General features: G+C 43.2%; 1 protein-coding gene across 5 annotated transcripts in view; it reads left to right on the top strand.

The window, feature by feature from the left end:
* Nucleotides 1-19,955, top strand: part of LOC121943130 (rho-related BTB domain-containing protein 2-like) — a 47,663-nt gene that overhangs the window by 9,017 nt on the left and 18,691 nt on the right. For 4 of the 5 annotated variants that reach the window (XM_042486552.1, XM_042486553.1, XM_042486554.1 and 1 more), the window contains 2 exons: nt 19,057-19,258; nt 19,587-19,690. In XM_042486552.1, the coding sequence (XP_042342486.1) occupies nt 19,067-19,258; nt 19,587-19,690 (296 nt within the window). In that variant the 5' untranslated portion in view covers nt 19,057-19,066. Of the gene's footprint in view, nt 1-10,098; nt 10,465-19,056; nt 19,259-19,586; nt 19,691-19,955 lie in introns of those variants that run through there. The other variant, XM_042486550.1, reaches the window with a different exon arrangement.

Genomic DNA, 19,955 nt, shown 5'->3' with positions numbered 1-19,955 from the left:
TGTGATCTCTGCCTCTCTGTGCCAGACTGAAGTCCAGAGGTGTTTGGCTTGGCTTCACTCTCTGTTTGATCAGGCTGTTTCTGGAATACTGACTGACCTGTGCCGAGGCCAAATGCATCTCTTTCTGCCCAAGTTAGCATTTTGCTCCTGCCCCTCCTCCAGTTTACTGTCATATTGGTCAGAACTTTGCACAATTTGACTCAATTTTAAAGGAATACTAAATTACTAATTACTAAGAATACTAAATATGGCTGTCCCTGCATGTTAAGGTTTCACCAGACCACCTATATTTCAACTTAAACTGGCAAAGAAAATTGTTCTAGTTCTTCCAAAGGTTCAGAGAAATGAAGGCTCTATTTTTGCACTCCCTCACCTTTTCCTGTTTGTTATCTTTACTCAACCCCAGTCCAAAGTTTACTCTGGTACATCCTCACCAGAGTGTGAGAGTGTCTGCGGACCTGTCTGAGGTTCAGAGAGGTTACCTACACTCCCAACATCACCACAGGTAGCAGTGAGGTGTCAGCACTCAGCAATAGTTTGCACCTGTTTTTGGAAAAACCTCCTGGCAGATGACAAATTACAGTATTTTGTTGTTGACCACCCATTGATCTGCCATTAATGTGCTGGTCAGTAATGCTCTTAAAGGTACCTAACAGTTCGCAGTGCTCTGGAGCACGATGATAAGCATAATGGTAACTTATCTGCACTGAAACAGTATTAAGGCATCTGCTGCTTGGTGGGTCAGTTGAGTCTTAAAAAATAACAGTCTGGTCAGAGTGGTGATTAAGCCTATGGCCCACAGATGAAGTACTGCAAAATTTAAATATTTGCAGTATTATGAACTGGGTGTTGAAGGTGATATTCATGGAAAAAAATGTTGTATTATGTTACTGCCAAACATTTTTGTTGCAGCTACACAGTAAAAGCTTAACTGGTGAAACATGAACTGACTCTTATTTTTTAAGGAGTCAGTAGTCAATTAGTAGTTCTTTTGAATTGCAGTGTCTGTTTCAGTGAGCCTGGCACTTACTGTTTAACAGAGGATCAATTTGAGATATTGCGGGGAGCAATGGAACAAGAAGCAGCCACAGTGAGCTGTTGGATGAAGAGCTGCAGAAGAAAGGCTGCACACCTCTAACTTAATGAGGAAACCAACTCCTTTTACTGTGCTCTGTTGTAGTAGACAATAGACCGTGTAACTAATGGATGTAGCGAGTTACCATGAAGTCACCCAATGGTTTGTGGACTGCCGTTTTGAAGCCTTGAGATAGGCACCAAAAACAGTTTTTGTACCAGCCTGTAAACATGTTTATTTCTGGTCTAAATTTGGGCATTTTAACATGTTTATAGGGACTGACTCACTTCTGGTACCAGCCTCAAGTGGCCATTAAGTGAATTGCAGTTATTGGTATTTCCATGTTGGATAGAAAAAGGCCAATTATTGCCTGACTTCTTTAATAAAACAACAACATTTGGTTTCGCTGCCCCAGAGCGCTGTGTCATGTATTTTTAAACCACATTTGCTGTTACCACCAATAACTACAGGTGTCACCAAATCAATAATTTATTTAGGCAAAAGCAGACATATGCTATACAAAAGTAAAAGACGACAGTGTGCAAAAAATGTTTGACATCTTCACCACTTTGTTTATAGTTTAACATGTAGGGTTTCCTCATTTTGTAATACAATCCATTTACCTTCCTGTCGCTGTATTAACGGGCTCCAGGAACAAAACATCCCATTTAAGGCACTTAAACTCAGGTAGTCCACGATAAAATCCTCCTTTATCCCTACTGATGGATTTACTAAAGGACATATTAAAAAGTTACTGGAGAATATATCTGGCGGATTAAATCAATATCACCGGGGGTTCAACTGACATTGAACCCCCGGTGTATCTGGGGAGTAAGTGTTAGAAATCTAATCAGACGTGGCATAGTGAACATGTTCAATGGATTACACTTGTTAAACTTGTTAAAGGCGTGATGTAGCAGAGATGTTTGACATTGTTATGACCTTGGTGAGTCAGAATCCCACAGTCAAGTACCAATCCATGGTCTATTCTCTATTGTTCAGCTTTCATTGCTGTTTTTGGTGTTTCTGCCATTTAGGAAGTACCTAAACATCTTTAAAGGAAGTGTAGATGAATATTGACTGGATAACTTCAGTATACACAGCATTCCAGGTGCATTGTGACTATTGATTTTCAAAATTATAAATGTTGGACCAGACCGCAAGATCACATCAGACTTTTGCTATTTTCTTTTGATAGTTCTAGTCTTGAGCTGCCTCCATGTCTCTATGGACCAGTGACACTCAACTTAAGGCTGTAATTGGACCAAGTTTGGCATGATAGAGTGCTGGTTGTCCAGTTAACCATTTTCCACTTCACAAGGAAAATAAATTGATTCACACTGGGACATTTTAAGTACTTTGAATCGCTGCCAGAGGGCATAAAAAAGGATCGGAATACAGCTTGTTTATAAAAAGAAGTGCCAGTTAATGATCCCCTGGATACTCAAACAGTGTCCTAGGCCAATAAAATGTTAATGTTTGTTTATTATTATTGGTTTATAATGATAGACCAATAATAATTTGCAAAGGTGGCCCCTGTACAAATTAAGTTGAGTTTTCCTTGTTATAGACTACAACCTGCTTGTATTGGTTTCCTTGCTGACTTAGATTTTATCCTCAGCGTCCTAGCTTTACTCTAGCCCTGGTCCTATATCCACATCCTTCCTGATCTCCATCCAATTTCGATATGTCTCTGTCTAAATCCTCAACCTGATTCTCACATCTTACCTTGACATCATTTCCAGCCAGACTGTTGACCCTAGCTCATCTTCATCTATTTAATGGCCTTAGTCCCGCACAGCCAATGAATCCACCAAACCCCCTAACTGGCTCAGCCCTTACTTCCCAAGGTAATTAAAGCCATCATTCACTTTGCTGGAGTCAAAGGATCAACATTTGCCACCTTTTAAGTGAACCAGTGATATAGTGATCTATACAGAATCTATATGATCACTATATGGATATTTTAATTCTGACTCTCCACTTGTTTGCAATTTTTGAGAACCTATTCAAAGTAGCGTATACATTTAATACATAAAATACAGTATCCACTGTGCTTAAACAGGATACTACTTCCCTGAGCATAAAGGCAACACTTCTGGTTTTAAATACATGCTTAGATTCAAATGTGTTTCCCAGCAAAGTGAACTATCACTTTAAGAGTTTGGACCAGCAGCTGAAGAGAGCCTTAATAAGATTAGCCCTGCCACTTGACAGCCACAGCTTAAGAGGCACCTCCACTGACCTGTGTGTCTCTATCCAGCAGAGACAGTGCATGTGTATCTGTTTGTGCGTGTGTGTATTATAAAATTGTGTTTGTTAGTGGGAAAGCCTGTTTATTTGTGTCTGCATATCAACCTGTATGTTGGATTTGATGCAAAATCCAATTAGGTCAAGACTTTTGTGGTTTTGTCTGTATGTGTATGTACATGAACTAATGCATAGCAAGACATGCCTGTGCAACATTGGTCCCCTCAAGTCAGAATGCAGACCGTATATTATGACTGTGCTAGGTACACTTTGTCTTTATCACAGATGATTTGTGCCACTCAAGAATTTAAAGCATCCACTCAACCCTTACCTTCTTAAAACCTCCTGTCCACCTTGTCTATTACTCAGTATTATGTTGTCATAGGCTGTGATTTTGGGTGAAACAGGCTTAAAATTAGGACTTTCATAACTTTGAATAACTGGATTGCCTGCCTTTTACAAGCATTTGAACCTTTGACACTTGAGAAAACGGGTTTTATTTCTCTACAAAAACATAATAAGCAACTTGACAAGAAATGGCCTCGAAACTGCAAAAATCTGTAAAAGTTATTATTATTCTAGGTATTATCAAAATGAAGGGAACATGACCAGAAATCTGTTTATAATTCTTATTATTCAATATTTAAATTTATGTTACAGAACTATCTTTAGCTCATTTTCCTATTTGTTTTTTACTTTTCTTTTTGCCTATTTTCAGATAATTTTCTCAGAACTTTTTACTATTTTCCTGCTTTTTTGCTTATTTTTGGGTAATTTTCTCCTAACTTTTTGCTTATTTCGTCGTCAAAAATTATTTTTTTCTTCCATAAAACCTATTTACAGCTAATTTTTGTGATTTTTTTTTTTCCAAATTTCTTGCTTAAAAAGCAAGACTTAAACTTATTTTCACGTAATTAGCATTTAACGTTTTCTAAATCTATTGCTAATGTTTTTTCCATGCAACTTTGTTTTTACTAATTTCTTGCTAATTTTTGGGTCATTTCTTGTTGAGCTGTTCGCCTTCTTACCATGTTTTTTTTTAAAGAAAACCAGCCAACTTGAACCAACAAGAAAACAATCATCAAACAAAGAGCCACAGAATTTCTCACCATAGCTGCCCTGGTCACTGTATGGACTGATGGTGGCAGATGTACTGCTGGTGGTGTTGGCTGGGTGTGCCAGATGCCACATGACTCTAAATGGGCAGTCTGAGGGCAGTTAGTTATGAACAGTGACTAATATGAAGCACTGTGTTCTTGTCCACCCCATGCACCGCTTTGCAAAAGCCAGGCACCTCACTGGGAAACATTTAAGTTGGCATTAATATCATAATCAGAGGTCTGCTTATTCTCAGACAGACAGCAGGCAGTTAACCACAGAGAGCCCCCCGCCTACACCCCCCGTACACCGTCAGCTTTTCCGCCTTCTCATTCACTCATCCCACCCTCCATTCTCCCCTTCTGTTCGGCTGTTCCCACCTTTATCCAGCCTTTGCCCCAGGACCTCAAGCCACTTTACATTCCCAACATATTCCACCAGCATGGCCCATCAGCACCAGCACAGACTTGACCCGCTCATACATCAGTGTTGTTGTCAGTGAAGACTTATCTGCAGCCTGGGAGTTAGACTCTCAAACTCACATCATTCCACATTCAATAATACCTAATGACAAGTATGTCAGCACAAAGTGCTTTAACTTGGACACAGTGGAATAGCTCATAAATCTTACTCAGACCTTGTTCTGCTTCATGACTTTTTCTTATTTTATGATGGCAGCTTATCAATATGAATGGCACTAGATGACTGATGCTTTTAAAGTACACAATAAATGTCATATACGTTCAGAATCATGACTTTATGTAAGCCATTAGCATATTATTTAAACCTACAGGGGCACACCTCAAACACACCTCATTCACATTTTATCTCCTTTGAAAAGTATATATCTGTCCAGTTAAGTATTCCTTACCTAGAGCTAAGAATGGGTGTGCTTCATCACATTAAAATGACCCTTTAATATGTACATACCGTGTGGGTCCTCTTCCACAAAGTGCACCACATTGTCCTACAGTAGCCCAGAATGGACTAACCAAACTCTGGCTCTAGATAAGACCATTTGCGTTTTTGCATCAGCCACCTACATGCTTGGAAGTTTCAGTTTTGCAACCTCACCAGCTACTTAATCCTTCAAACTGGACCATTAATATGTCATTAGATAAAACATTTGTTAAGTGATTGGTTTTGAAATTTGACAGTTGAGTTTCAAGGTCTCACATTCTAAAAGAAAATGTAGAAATGAAAGCATACCAACAAAACATGGCAGTTAGTCACATGGCCTTGTTAAAAATGACCTGAAATAAATTAAGTGTACATAAAAGGACCTGTTTTTACAAGGCATAAAGGAAAAGAAAACACGTCTCCTTAAACCAGAATAGCATTTCAGAATTAATACATCCAAGAGCTTCTGACCAATGGGCTCAAGCCTTTTACCCCATAGTGTGTTTCTTTTTCTGTTGTGAGCACTGGAGTGATATGTCTTCATTACGATATAATGAGGCAACAACAGCTGGTCACTCACATGAAGTTCTCCAACTGACCGTAGATAAGACAATCTGCTGATAACTTTAGTAAGTAAACAATATCCTTGGCCTCTCGCTCTTTCTTGCACTTTGTCTGTCTCTACTTCTGTACTTTTTCTCAGGCCCTATCTAGTGTTGAATGTTTTTTACTTAAACTCACACTCTGTTAACATGCCCATCACCCATCTCCAAATAGGCCGGCTGTTACAAAACACTCTGTTTCATGCCAGGGTGCCGACTCTGGCAACACATCTCAGCCACCTCTCCATATCAAAGTGTGTGTGTTTGTGTGTGTGTGTGTGTGTGTGTGTGTGAGAGAGAGAGAGAGAGAGAGATTAAAAGTGGGAATGAAAAGGAGATTCAGAGTCAGAGATTGACATGGATGTGTGTGTGTGTGTGTGTGTGTTTGTTTGTTTCTGTGCATTTATCAGTTTTTCAAAGCTCTTCTACCTCTGATCCTTCAGGAATGCCACTTTTTCTCAGACTTATTTCACTTTAGCCTCCAGTCATTCCAATCTCAGCCCTTCACCTTCGACCTCTGAATTTTTTTTCCCCAGAGGAACAAATTGAAATTCTTGTGTTGGTTTTTCCTTGACCCTCTGCAAAACAAAAATGCATCATCTTGCCAGACAAACAAGCAAATGATCTCATACTGTAGATCTACATGTGTACATCTGCTATGTGATGTTTGCTCATGAGTGTCTGAAGGTAGAATTTAATCTTCGATACTGTTATCAGTTCCATGGTGCTGCAGGACTGTTTGGAAGACCCACTGCAGCTCTGACCTACTTGTGTCAGTGTACAGGGCTGCATGTCGACTTTTTTCATTGAGTGTGTGTCTTAAATCGTGCTCAGGACGGTGTGTGTTTGAGGCGAACTCTCTGTGGACGCAGGGAGTGTGAGAAGCTGGGTGTTTTGACAGCTTTAGAACAGTTCCAGTACAGTGCTGAGGCAGGGGGTGTGCAGGCCTGTTGGATATTTGGGCGAGCTGTAGGGGTGAGAATAGGGTCAGTGGAGGAATGGACAAGAGGGAATGAGATGAAGGGATGAGTTTCATTCCAAAATGCTCTATGGCCATTAAAATGATACATAATATCCATTGCTTAATATTGATGATCAACTATGGAGGATTTTCCTTAAAAACAATGCATAGACTTGTCGCAATTATTAGTTATGACCCATTAGAAGTGTGTGTATTTAACTGCAGAGACTCTGCCCTCTGTTGGTATCTTTTTTATTTTTTTTTCCTTATTTCTGTGCACAGGACTTTTATGGGTGTGTAATCCCACAGCACTAAGGTGAGGTTAGGGCTTTATAAAAAGGTATCGTTCAGATGCCATACCATAAACAGCATGCATCCAAGAGACAAAGTGCAGGAAAAAAAATCACACAAATATAGCAAGACATAAAACCACATGACAGTTAATCTGAGGTTGGGTTTTCCTTTCACTTTCACTGGTGAACATGTTTACAAAAATTTATCAAAAATCCTGCGTAATATACCTTTAAATAAAAACTCATGATGTCATCTGAATTCTATTAGTAATACTACTACTAATAATACCTTCTTTATATTGCACCTTTAACAACAGAGTTGCTTTTACAAACAAAGCAAAAGCAGAAATGAGATACATAGGAGATACAATAACAGAAATAAACAAGAGAACAAATAATGCAAAATGCAGAATGCAAAATTTCAATATAAAATAATAAAAACAAATATACATAAAAAACAACAAAGTCATAAAACCAAAAATCAAGGGAAATAAAATAAATAAAACATTAATTAAATAAGCAAAATAAATAAAAAGACGAGCCCAACAAGTACTCACTTCCACCATAATGGAAACATGTATGATTTTTAAATGAAACAACAGCACTTATTTTCTTATAACAGATGTCACATTTTCAAAATGGTGGATAGTTGATTGCAAAATGAAGCCCTTCAAGAACATTTGACGAAAGCATTGTATACGGGTAAAAAGGTATTCTAAGGACACCAAATTGTGATTTTTATTGATCTTGGATGAAATGTTTTCATCAATTGTTCAGTAAAACTTGAGGAAACTTGGATGGTGTTGAATATATGCTGCAGACTAAAGGTATTTGTCCAAGCAGCAGGACACTCCTTGCTGAGGTAGCTATGCCAAAGAATGATCTCAGCTCATTCTCCCAACTTTAATCTCACCAAAGTGTAAAAGCAATGGGAGTAGACTTCCCACACAGTTAATAAAAGAGCGATAAAGCTTGTAAACAAAGCCACACAGTCCTTTCTGTACTACTGTAGCTGAAAAGGCCAGACATAAGCTCAGCCTGTGCTGCTTGAGAGTTCTCTCACAAGTACACGTCTCCGACAAAGGGGCTGCCTCTCTACATTTCTGAGCCCTCTCAGTGCCAGTGCTGTTGAACCCCTGCTTTCTCCAGCAGCATTCCAGCCCATCTTTCATGCTGTTTCATTCTGGCCATGCCAGCCAGGTCAGGGGCCAGTGTTTTCTCAGGGCTTCAAGACAACACTGAACAAATAGATATAAAAAAGACATCTCCACTGGTTACACAGCGAACTCATGTAACTGTGATGTTGGTGCTGTGGTATTGCATGTGCGCTTTTTTGCATGTTATCACACATATCTATGGGTTTGTGGGGATGGACAGAAGCAGAAGGGTCAAGTCATAGATTTGTGCTTCATAAACACTTTCACTCCAGTCTTGCAGCCACTGCTGATTTACATGGTTACAGAGATGTTGGCACTCGGTGAAACAGAGAGCTTATGCCTCCTTTGTTTCAGAGTACCTCAGTACCAAATCCTACCAGTAGATGTCTGTCTTCAGTCTTCCACAGCCATGAAAGGAAGCTAGTAGATCAGACTGTCTAGGTCCCCACATGGCCAAATACTGCAAAATGTCCCAAAAGAATTGCAAGTTAAAATGTAACCTAATATAAATTCTACTCTCATGTCTTATCTGAAATTGCAGGTTATGAAAGCAGAGAGACTCAGGAGAAGCTCAAATACTGAAAGCATGTCTGGGCAAAGTCTTTAGCTGGATAACAACAGATTTACAAAGCAATTGAAGTTTAAAGTAAAAATAGTTATGCTGGCAGAATAGTGAGGTACTTTTACCTCCTGGCAACATGGCAGCATTTTTCTTCTCTGGTGCAGCTTCACATTCCTGGAATGAATTCCCAGACATCGAGATCTCAAAAAAATGTATAGAGTAAACAACTGAGTATTTTTCCACAGCAATCCATGATCTGCTGTCTTTTTTTCTTGGCTCCTGTATTGGCTTCTGTAGCAATACACAAGTGTTGCTATGTGGTAGCTAGTTGCTATGCCTGAACACCCAGAATAACCATAGAAGAAAATGTCTCTCCTTTGCCCATGAGTAATAACTACACCATTGCATCATTTAACCGGATATTATAGGAGAAAATTTGTATGTTAAAAAAGGACTGAATGAGAGATTGAGAAAATCAGACTTTTAAATTTGCATATTTAATAAACAATTAACAATAACAATTAATGTCTCGTTTTTGCGAGTAATAATGAAGGCTGAGCGTCACACAATGACAGAGAGTATAAAAGCAGCTCAGTGGTGGATGTTCAGCTCCCCCAACGAAAGGCAGCGTGCTTTGCGGCATGCATTGAGTTAACAGGATGGCAGGAGGACAGTTTCGGGGCGGGGATACTATCGGTTTTGCAGGATATGATTGGCTCTTGTGTCCTAATCTCATATGAGACCATTAAGTGTTCCTCTTCAGCTCCAACATCAGACTAATAAAGTCTTAAATGTATGATGTTTGGAGTGTTAATGCGCTTTTGCTGGCTGATATTTATGTTGAACAAAGCTTTTTTGATGACTGCTGTCTCGCGTCAATTCACACAGAAAAGCAGTAGTGAAAGTGAAAGAAAAATGCAAACGCCAGTGATTGAATTTGCTTTTTGAAATCATTTTGAAATCAACCGAATTGTTATACGTGATATACGTTATACGTATATCATGATTTTCTCACCATTTATTTATTCTATGCTTCCATTCTGGCCTCAAATTTGTAACAAGATTTGTATCGATTGTGGTGGAAGTGTCTTAGGGGCGCTACTACTCCCAAATGTCTTTTTTTCTGACGGCACCTGAACGCAGCACAAGATGAGTTTGGCAATTTGAGTCGTGACGCGCAGTCGTGGAGGCGTGTCTCTGATGAAATCAGCTGGGGAAACAACAACAGAAAAGGAGGTGGCTCAAAGCAGAAATATCTTTAGGCCAGTTATGTTTACGTTTTATTCTAAAAAGCGTCCGATAATCAAACCAGCATTAACATCAGGTCGGCAGCAGCGAGTCGATACTTGTTGAGGTCTGTGAGACGCTGGATTAAGAAGTCAGCGAGCGGGAAGTAAGAAGAAGAGGATGTGACAGGGCAGAGGTCCTGCAGTCATATGTGCTCTTTTACAAACAACGAGACCACCGCGACCACCTCTTCATTCTCCGCGCGTCTTTGTCCGGTTTGAGTGACCGGCTGAACCACCAGCAGAGTGGCATGTGGGTCAATTCCGGAACCGTCGGAAGGTAGGGACCCTCCAGCAGCAATACTAGGTCACATGCTCCCAATGCAATTCTTGTTGTGCACAAAGAAATCCACACACAGCTTGTAAAATCCTTAACTCAAAAGATTCACAAATCATCAGCAGCGTTTAATTCATGTCATGGTGACCTTATTGTGCGTAATGCGTAATGGGCTTTTAATCTCCCTCTTAAATCTCTATAATGTCCCTTAATGGTCTCAGAGTCTCTCATATTTAAGATTTACATTATTTTTGCATGGCATGTTAAAGTGGAAGATTATTGTTCTTAATCCCACGCGTGCTGCACAGACTGCTTTTCGATTCAGTGTTGTAGTGCAGTGGATGGGCTTGGCACATTACGCAAGACTTATCAGCGCATCATTTGGGATGTAGGCTGATATCCACCTGCCTTTTATCCTACAACATCAATATGTGAAAGACATCTTCTCACCACACTGAATGCGGTATCCAGCCTGCATTTTATTTCCCCACACAGGGATGCCAATAAAATAGATGGCAATGATTTGTTGAATCGGTTTCCCAAAAAAAAAAATATGAATGAGCCAGGTGGTTATGAATGGCTGCGGGGAGAGGGAGCGCACGAGGTGCTTTTCATTGATGAGCGTAGTGATGTTACAACACAGTATTTACTGACACAACATGCGGTTAAAACAGTGACAATAGATAAGGTGCAGAATCTCAGTTTGTAAGAATGCACACACACTGATGCATGCACGCCCATGGATGCACGCACACACACTGTAATGCTGATCCCATGGCTATGACGTCGTTCGAGGGATTGTGTTACGCAGGTAGCTGCATGGCTGCTGAGGAAGCTTCTCACTTGAATCTGCGAAAGAATAAATACAGACTATTACTCATGAGAACTTCTTATCTGACCATATTTCATTTCCACTCATCAGCAATTAATCATATCTGCAGGAAGTTGTTGCATAAACAATTTGGCACACTTCTCTTCCATATTGTGCAATCTTTGTCTTTTGGCCAATATAGTTTTCTCCTGAGAAGATGTCTATTAAGGGCCAGCCTGTGAGTGGCTTATCCTTTCGTGGAAACACCAACTGTTCTAAATTTTATCATTTATTTTATCATTACTTAATATTCTTTCCACATCCTGGGTATTTTTTATTTATTTATTTTGGTTTTAGACCTTCTGTCACTACTGCTGTTAATGAATCAGTGATCGGGCCTGTCATTATGTCTAGTGTTAGATGGATCTGGAACAGAGCTACTTATTGTTCTGGTCAGGCACAATGCCCAACGCTTTGACTGTGTCAACAGCTTTGAGATAACATAGTGCAGCACTGACAGACCCACATGGAAGAATCAGCCAGCATTATATGGCTGGCTTGAATGTTCTGACCCCTTTATCAGTCTGTGGTGGAAGGTAGACAGAGGTAACAGGCAATTTTGTGTATGTTTTATGCTTTATTTGTGTGTCTGAACCCAGTGTGTTACAACATGGACCGCAGAACTTTGGTGAGAAAGTATGTTGTACTTTCACTTATGCTCAGTTGTCTTGTAGGTATGTATGTATACTATTTATTGTATATTAGCTATATAATTAGTGTCTAGTCTATTTTTAAGATGAGAGGACCAGGGTTTTGTATTTTAGCCTATTTAAAGAAAAAAAAAGAAATGACATTATGTTTAAATCCCCTGTTACATTCCCAAAGGAGATAAGTGGCTTTGGATATATATCTTCCACACAAACTTAATCCACCTGCCCATTGTAAAAAAACACAAAACACATTATCAGGACATGATATATACTGTATGTTGAAAATGTCATCAGTGTTGTCTATAGATATTATATCAATATTGTGATATGAGACTACATATGATCTTGGATTTTAGATCATATCATAACATTGTAATTATTTTCTTTTCCTGCTTTTAAAAGCTGCATTACAGTCAAGTGATATAATTTTCTGAACTCAACAGACTTTTCTAGCTGTTCTATTATTTGATTTTCCTCACTTTGTCTTTATATTCACATTACTGATGAGTGTTTATCAGAAGAACAGGTGAGTTTTACACTCTGTATTTAAAGATGGCATTTTTTAAACTAAAGATAACAATTTGGCAATAACATTTTGATCTTGAATTAAGACTTGTTAGCTCTAAACAGTTACAAAGTGCTGTAAAGGTCAATGGCAAATGGCAAATTAAATGACAGACATACTGGGAGACACTGTACATTCTGCACTGGAGTGGAACGAACAAGGGCATGAAATAGAAACAAGATAAAGAAAAACAAGTTAAGACAGCAAGAGAGATGGAGAGTAGGTGGAAAATATGGACGAGGAGGAGGAGGAGAAAGATGGGGAGGGATAAAGGAAATTAGGGCATCATGCGGAGCCTTCCTGTGTTTACAAAGCATTATTGCAGCAGAGAGAAGAGAGCAGGGAGGCTTTCTCAAGCAGGCCAGCATGCTGCTCCCAAAGACCCTCTCATTCATTAGGATTGATTCGTACACATCGCCGTCTGCCAGGGGCTGCTCAGTAATACCAGTACGTACCATCTGCAGTGGGTGAGGCAAGTGCGTGCCAGCGTGCATGTGTATATGCATGTCTGTACTAGTGTGTATGAGTCTGAGGTCTACTGTCAGCCATCCAGGGAGCCAAGCAGAGGCTACAGACCAGGTTATGTAACCAGTCTGTGCCAGCTGTGCCTGTGGCAGTCACTGTCTCAAACACCCACATAACACCCCCCCCCCCCCCCCCCCCCCCCCCCACACACACACACACACACACACACACACCTGAAAATCATCCACAATGAGTAAACACAATGAGCAGGCTTTTGACAAAAAATCAGTTTAAATTAAGTTGCATACATGATTGCGCACACAGCCATCATTTCATCATCATTTAGTGTAAATCCCATAGCTCTGTGATGTGTAGTGCGCAAGTGATGACCCATGTATAAAGTTGGCAGTTATTGGGGTCATTTTTTTCTTTTTTGCAGGGCTGGGTGGAGGGAGCGGAGAGGCAGGCGGCTCAGTCAGGGTGTCGAGGGTGAACTCTAGCCCCAAGGAGGAGGACAGAAAAAGAAGCGGATGGGGGCTGTGGAGGGTTTTGGGATGAGTGGTTGCTGCCAGTGGATTGCTAAAGGTGTTACATAACAGAGAGAGGGAGACAGAGGGGGAAGCAAAGCAAGTGTGGGAGGGCTGTCTGCTTAATGCTGCTCCTTGATTGCTATCCAGAAAAGTGTGAGGTCATAGATGGCCTCTAAAAAAAAAAAGGGGGGGGGGGGGGGGGCATGGTGCTGGATGAGAGAGAAAGTCTGGGAGAGGATGAGAAAGAAGGGTGGTGGGGAGAGAGGTTACTAAAAGAAGGATGGAATAACTGTGAGCTGGAGCATTACATTTGAATGAATACAGAATAGGAAGGAGAGCGGGGGGAGTCTGTGAGCAGTTCAGAAGGTGTGGTTGAGTGGGCAAAGCTGGGTATAAAAACCAGACATACAGAAGGATAAATGAATGGATTAGGGAAGTGTATAAAAAATCAATCCGGGCCCTTGCGGTGTTCCCCGGTTGCGACCTTGCTGCTGCTGCTCGCTCTGTAGCGCCCTCCGCTGCCCCCAGGGGCGGAGGCGGAAACGGCGCACGGGGAGACAATGCGCCGTACATGGGGGGGGCGGCAGGGCGCCAGGGGTGGCAGCGGCGGGGCCCGGCCAGGGGACGTCAGGGCGGTGCTTTGCCTGCCGCCGTGCACGTGGCGGGCGTGGTCTAGTCGGTCGGCCCTGTCTTTCCCCCCTTGCTGCATTCTCTGGTCTCTGCTTGTGTTGCTGGGTTCTTCTTGATTCTGGGCTGCTGCCACCCTTCGCTTGCCATTGGCTACGCGGCACCACCCGGTCTTGCCCTTCTGCCCTCTCTGCCTCCTTTCTGCTGCTTGATGCTGTGGGCCCTGCACTGCGACGGACGGGAGCCCGCCCTGCGGCCGCGCGGCCGGGGGGGGCCGGGCGGGCGGCCTAGGGCCGGGCCCCGCCCCCCGGCCGCCGGGGGGGGGGGCGGTCCCCGCCCAGGCTCCGCAAAAGCCGGCGCCCGCCGGCGCGGCGGAAAGAAGGGAACGCCGGGGGGGACAACCCCTGTGGCAACAGGGCCCCCGCCAACAAGATCCCCCCCTAAGGGGGGCGCGAGTCAGGTGCAAGGCCCGTGGCCAGGGTCGCCCTGAGGGAGGGCGCCGTGGTGGCGGGCCCGCCCCTGTGGGGGGGGGGCGCCCTGGCTGCCCGGCCAGGTGCCCGACGTGGTCTGGAGGGGCAACACGGGCAACCCCTCCTCCTAGTTGGGATAGCACAAATAAGACACACAAAGTTGGGCCGGACCTGGCCCCCTGGTTGAACCCCGCCCCCCCCCCCCGACCACCCCAACGGTCGGGTCCCGCTACGCAATGGCCCCCGGCCTTGGTCCCGAGTCAGCCCCCGGGATGAGCCCCCCCCCCCCGTCCCTTCCTGTCCTCCCTCGGCTAGCGACGGCAGCGGCTGGCCGGGTTGGGCGCCCGAGCAGGGGGGGGCTGGTTTATTAGGCTGAGCAGGGCCCGGGGGAAGGCCGCCCCAGTGTCGACGGCCCCGGGGACTCCTGGTTTCTGAAGCGGGGGAGAGGAGTGTTAAAAGCGACGTGTGTGAATGGGTCGTTCAAATACCAGCTCCAACCAGGAGGGAGAGCTCTGAATATGGATATAAACACTCACACACACTTTGGTCCCCTCTTGGCAAAATCTGAAAAATTTCACCAGAGGCCATAACACATGATTTTATGATGATTTAGAGCATGTCCAAGTGGGGACTTAAAAAATGTCCCCTGTTAGTTTTGCCGTTCCCTGTTGGTGACTGTGTAACGATGAGTATGTTCCCTGTTATATATATGCGCGAGTGCACACACACACACACACACACACACACACACACCTGAAAATCATCCACAATGAGTAAACACAATGAGCAGGCTTTTGACAAAAAATCTGTTTAAATTAAGTTGCATACATGATTGCGCACACAGCCATCATTTCTTCCAACAATTACACAGGGACACTTTTACTATGCAGTCAAGCCTGTGATAGTGTAAATCCCATAGCTCTGTGTGAGTGCGCAAGTGATGACCCATGTATAAAGTTGGCAGTTATTGGGGTCATTTTTTTCTTTTTTGCAGGGCTGGGTGGAGGGAGCGGAGAGGCAGGCGGCTCAGTCAGGGTGTCGAGGGTGAACTCTAGCCCCAAGGAGGAGGACAGAAAAAGAAGCGGATGGGGGCTGTGGAGGGTTTTGGGATGAGTGGTTGCTGCCAGTGGATTGCTAAAGGTGTTACATAACAGAGAGAGGGAGACAGAGGGGGAAGCAAAGCAAGTGTGGGAGGGCTGTCTGCTTAATGCTGCTCCTTGATTGCTATCCAGAAAAGTGTGAGGTCATAGATGGCCTCTAAAAAAAAAAAGGGGGGGGGGGGGGGGGGATGGTGCTGGATGAGAGAGAAAGTCTGGGAGAGGATGAGAAAGAAGGGTGGTGGGGAGAGAGGTTACTAAAAGAAGGATGGAATAACTGTGAGCTGGAGCATTACATTTGAATGAATACAGAATAGGAAGGAGAGCGGGGGGAGTCTGTGAGCAGTTCAGAAGGTGTGGTTGAGTGGGCAAAGCTGGGTATAAAAACCAGACATACAGAAGGATAAATGAATGGATTAGGGAAGTGTATAAAAAATCAAGAGGTAAAGATGCCAGGAACTGTGCATGAGGTAGAGCTGTAAGCCATCTCCTTATGAAACCCCCACTGGTCTTAAAGCAAAGCCATACTGAGACACACACTATCCAAATTATGCATGAGCTTCTTTGTCTGTCTGGTCCTCCTGCACCACACACACACACACACACACACACACACACACACACACACACACACACACACACACACACTGAGTCAATCTGTGACATTCCAGAGTAAAACAGAAGGTCAGTGTTTGTGTGTGTTGAGTGGGCGTCTGAGTTCCTGTCACAGTGATCCTATCACTGTGGCTTTGCCTGCACCCGTCAATATGTCACTGTAAGAGTCAGAAATACATGCACAAAAAGTGGGTCAGTATCTTATTCTCTCTTTCATACACACATTTTATTGTGACATTCAGACACCTCTTTGCCCTTGTAGCCTCCTTCACTGCATGTTGGGGGGAGATGACACTGAAGTCTAGACGTCTGTGCACAGTTCACTATAGGTCGTTGGCTTAAAATGAAACCTGAGCTTTGCAGCTTTTCTTTCCGCTCCTCTGAGCTGCACTGTTCTGCTCTCACAGCCTCCAGCTTCTGCTCATCCTCCAGTCGTGCAATTAAAAATAATTGTTGAAGTTTGCGAAAGCTCGTACAGTTTAAATATAAACCTGAGAGCAGGTGCGTATTTGTGTAGTGCAGTAGTGTGCGTGTAAACAATTGTGTGTTGACCGACGCATGACCGTACTCTCGCTCGGAGCCGGATGCAGAGCCTCAGATGGAGGATGATATCCGGGGGCTGGGTACTCTTGATCCCCCTGAGAAACTCTCCACACCACCACCAACACCGCCTCCTGGTTACATCACTGCTCGCATCACTCCATGCCTCACAGACTGGCCCTAAGCTCATTACCACATGCACACGCATGCACGCACGCTCACATGCACATATGCACACTAACTTCCAGACTCCCACGGGTCAATAGTTAAGGACCTTCAACTGTACTCTCACTTGTACTTGCTCTTTTTCTCTACCTGTCTTTCTCCCAAAGACAGCCACACGTTTAAAGAGAAACATCGGCTGGAAAAGCTGTGATATGTTCCCCTGAGCGGTCTTAGTTATTGTCGGTCATGCCCTTTTGATCCCAGTGGCATGACTGACTGATTCCAATGCTGGCTTCACAGTCCCCCTCTCTCTCTCTCTAAGACTCTAATAATCCCCTCCTGCCTTGTCTCTCCGACAATCCCTTTTTCTTATCGACTGCTGCATTGGAAACGCTCAGGATTAACAATAGTACGCATCCTCTTTCCCTCTTAAACACATATTGTGGATGTTACAGAACCACTTGTGTAGTATGTCAGGCTTCATACTTGGCCCTTCATCCCCTTTTTTTCCTAAAAATTCACTGAGAGGACTACTGCTTTGGCAGCTGCTATAACCATTAGGGAGATAGTTTTATCTCCTCTACCTGTGGTACGTGTCTCTGCAGATGTTGCAGCCAGACAGGGCAAGGGAACAGGGTATTTATAACTCTGAAAGTCACAGCTCTATCTGTTCCATATGGACAATTCAGGACACACTTTTCCTGTGTTCAGATAGACAAAGGTAGGCCCTCTGTGCTGTACTTCCTGGCTGACGTAATTGGGACTCCTTCTGACAGGAAAAATGTTTTTGTTGTTGTTGACAAGTAGAATCAATGTCTGTGGTCTTTGGGGGAGAAATAAGTTCTGTATAGCTGCAGTGATATTATGATCAGACCGGTGGTGTGTGACGACATGGAGAGCGTGTCACAGCTTATTAGCAGGGTGCAGACATGGCTCATGTGTCCAATGAATAGATGCCATTTTTAGCTGCCGTTGTCTGATGGTGCTGGACTGAAGTGTTTCACCAGCATCAGCGTCAATGTAATAGCAAGTAAAGGCCTTTATGAATGTTTCAGATGCTCTATTTATGGGACCTTGGGGTGGGTCTTTGAACTAGTTGCAAGGACGGATGGACTGATTAGCTGACTAGAGGTCTAACTGTGTGTGTGTGTGTGTGTGTGGGCTGGTTATGCAATCCAGCAGATTCTTCCAGGAATGTTTTTTTTTTTTTTTTTAATGGGTATTAACATGTGTTTTGACATGTCAGAAATGTTTGTAAGCAGTTTATAGAAAGGGGATTTTGATAAGCTTTGCACAGTGATGTGTGGCTTTAAAAGAGGAAGTCCGCTGAGCTGTGTACATAACCACATAACCGCCTCTGTCTTGTGCTATAAGGTCAAGTCAGGAGTTGACTGGTGATCGAACATGCAACAGCGCTTTTTCTGCATTTTTCTTCCCTCTCTGTGTAAGCCTAGAATGAATATGTTTGACCACAGCTTCCCCAGGGCTCCCAAATGACCCCAAAAAGTTAATTACAAATGCCTTTATGAGGGATTTTAGTGCTGCTAGATGTTTCTTCACTTGCATTGTGTTTTCTCTGAAACTTGGTTGCATCTAAAGGGGGACAGATACGGGGAAAGACAAACAAGGAGAGAAAAGGACAGTGAGCTCAAGGGAAGTCTCTCTTTTTGTCTCTCTGTCTTTCTCTCTCTCTGTGCTGTTACAGAAATAGCTCTGCGGTCCCTCCATTCCTCAGCCTGCGAACCATGTGCTCAGTTGAGGAGTTTGGCAGAAGCCTCTGTACACTGGTCAGTACAGCTACGGAGGCTTAGAGCCTTAACAAAGCTTCCCTAGGCTGAACTGGGCGAGAGTTAGAAGCGAACTGCGCCTGGTGCCAGTTTGCTTCCATTGTCGAAATGCAGTGTCATTTCTCCTGGGATGCTTTATCAATGTGATTTTAATTTCCCATGAATATTAAATTAACCTCTTTTCTCTCTCTCGCTCTTTCTTCTACTCTCCAGGGCCCTCTCCATGGATATAGACACAGACTATGAGCGGCCCAATGTGGAAACCATTAAATGTGTGGTGGTAGGGGATAATGCAGTAGGCAAGACCAGGCTAATCTGTGCCCGGGCCTGCAATGCCACCCTCACACAGTATCAGCTGCTTGCCACCCACGTGCCAACCGTCTGGGCCATCGACCAGTACCGTGTATGCCAGGAGGTGGGCACACACATACACATAAACACACAGCCAAACACAGTGTGGAAAGAGCCACATATAGGCAAACTCTTGTACACTTTTGTAGATGTTACTGAGGCTAATTCTGTTTATTATGCATATGAATCACAGGTAAAAAACATATTTTTTCAGGCCTGTGAAATACAACTTCATTCTAAAAATGTTGACCGTGCAGTTTGACATTCCACTTAGTTTTTTTTCCCCCTAAGCCTAGTGATTACATAATCCTTCAATTCCTCTAAAAACATAAACGTCACAATGAAGTTAAGACCTTTCGGCCTGATTACAGGGATGTGTGTCTGTGTTGCAGGTGTTAGAGAGATCTCGCGATGTAGTGGATGAGGTCAGTGTGTCCCTGAGGCTGTGGGACACATTCGGGGATCATCACAAAGACAGACGATTTGCCTATGGCAGGTGAGCAGATACAGAAACAGGCACAAACGGTTTCAGACATTCCAGCAACCAGAAAATAGTTACTGACCCAATAACACAATTGCTGGCTGACCACAAGGTTAACTACCTTGCACCATGTTCCATTTTCACAATTGGTGCAGCCAAGAGACTGCTTTGTGACTGTAGAATTTCTTAAAACCTTGACACAATTTCCTAGGGCTAATATGTGACCAAATTCATTGTTGGCCGGTTCAGGAGAAAGTAATTTACAATGAGAGTATAACTA

This window comes from Plectropomus leopardus, chromosome 5 (assembly GCF_008729295.1).
Source record: "Plectropomus leopardus isolate mb chromosome 5, YSFRI_Pleo_2.0, whole genome shotgun sequence".
Taxonomy (NCBI): Eukaryota; Metazoa; Chordata; class Actinopteri; order Perciformes; family Serranidae; genus Plectropomus; species Plectropomus leopardus.
This window is presented reverse-complemented; position numbering and strand designations above follow the sequence as displayed.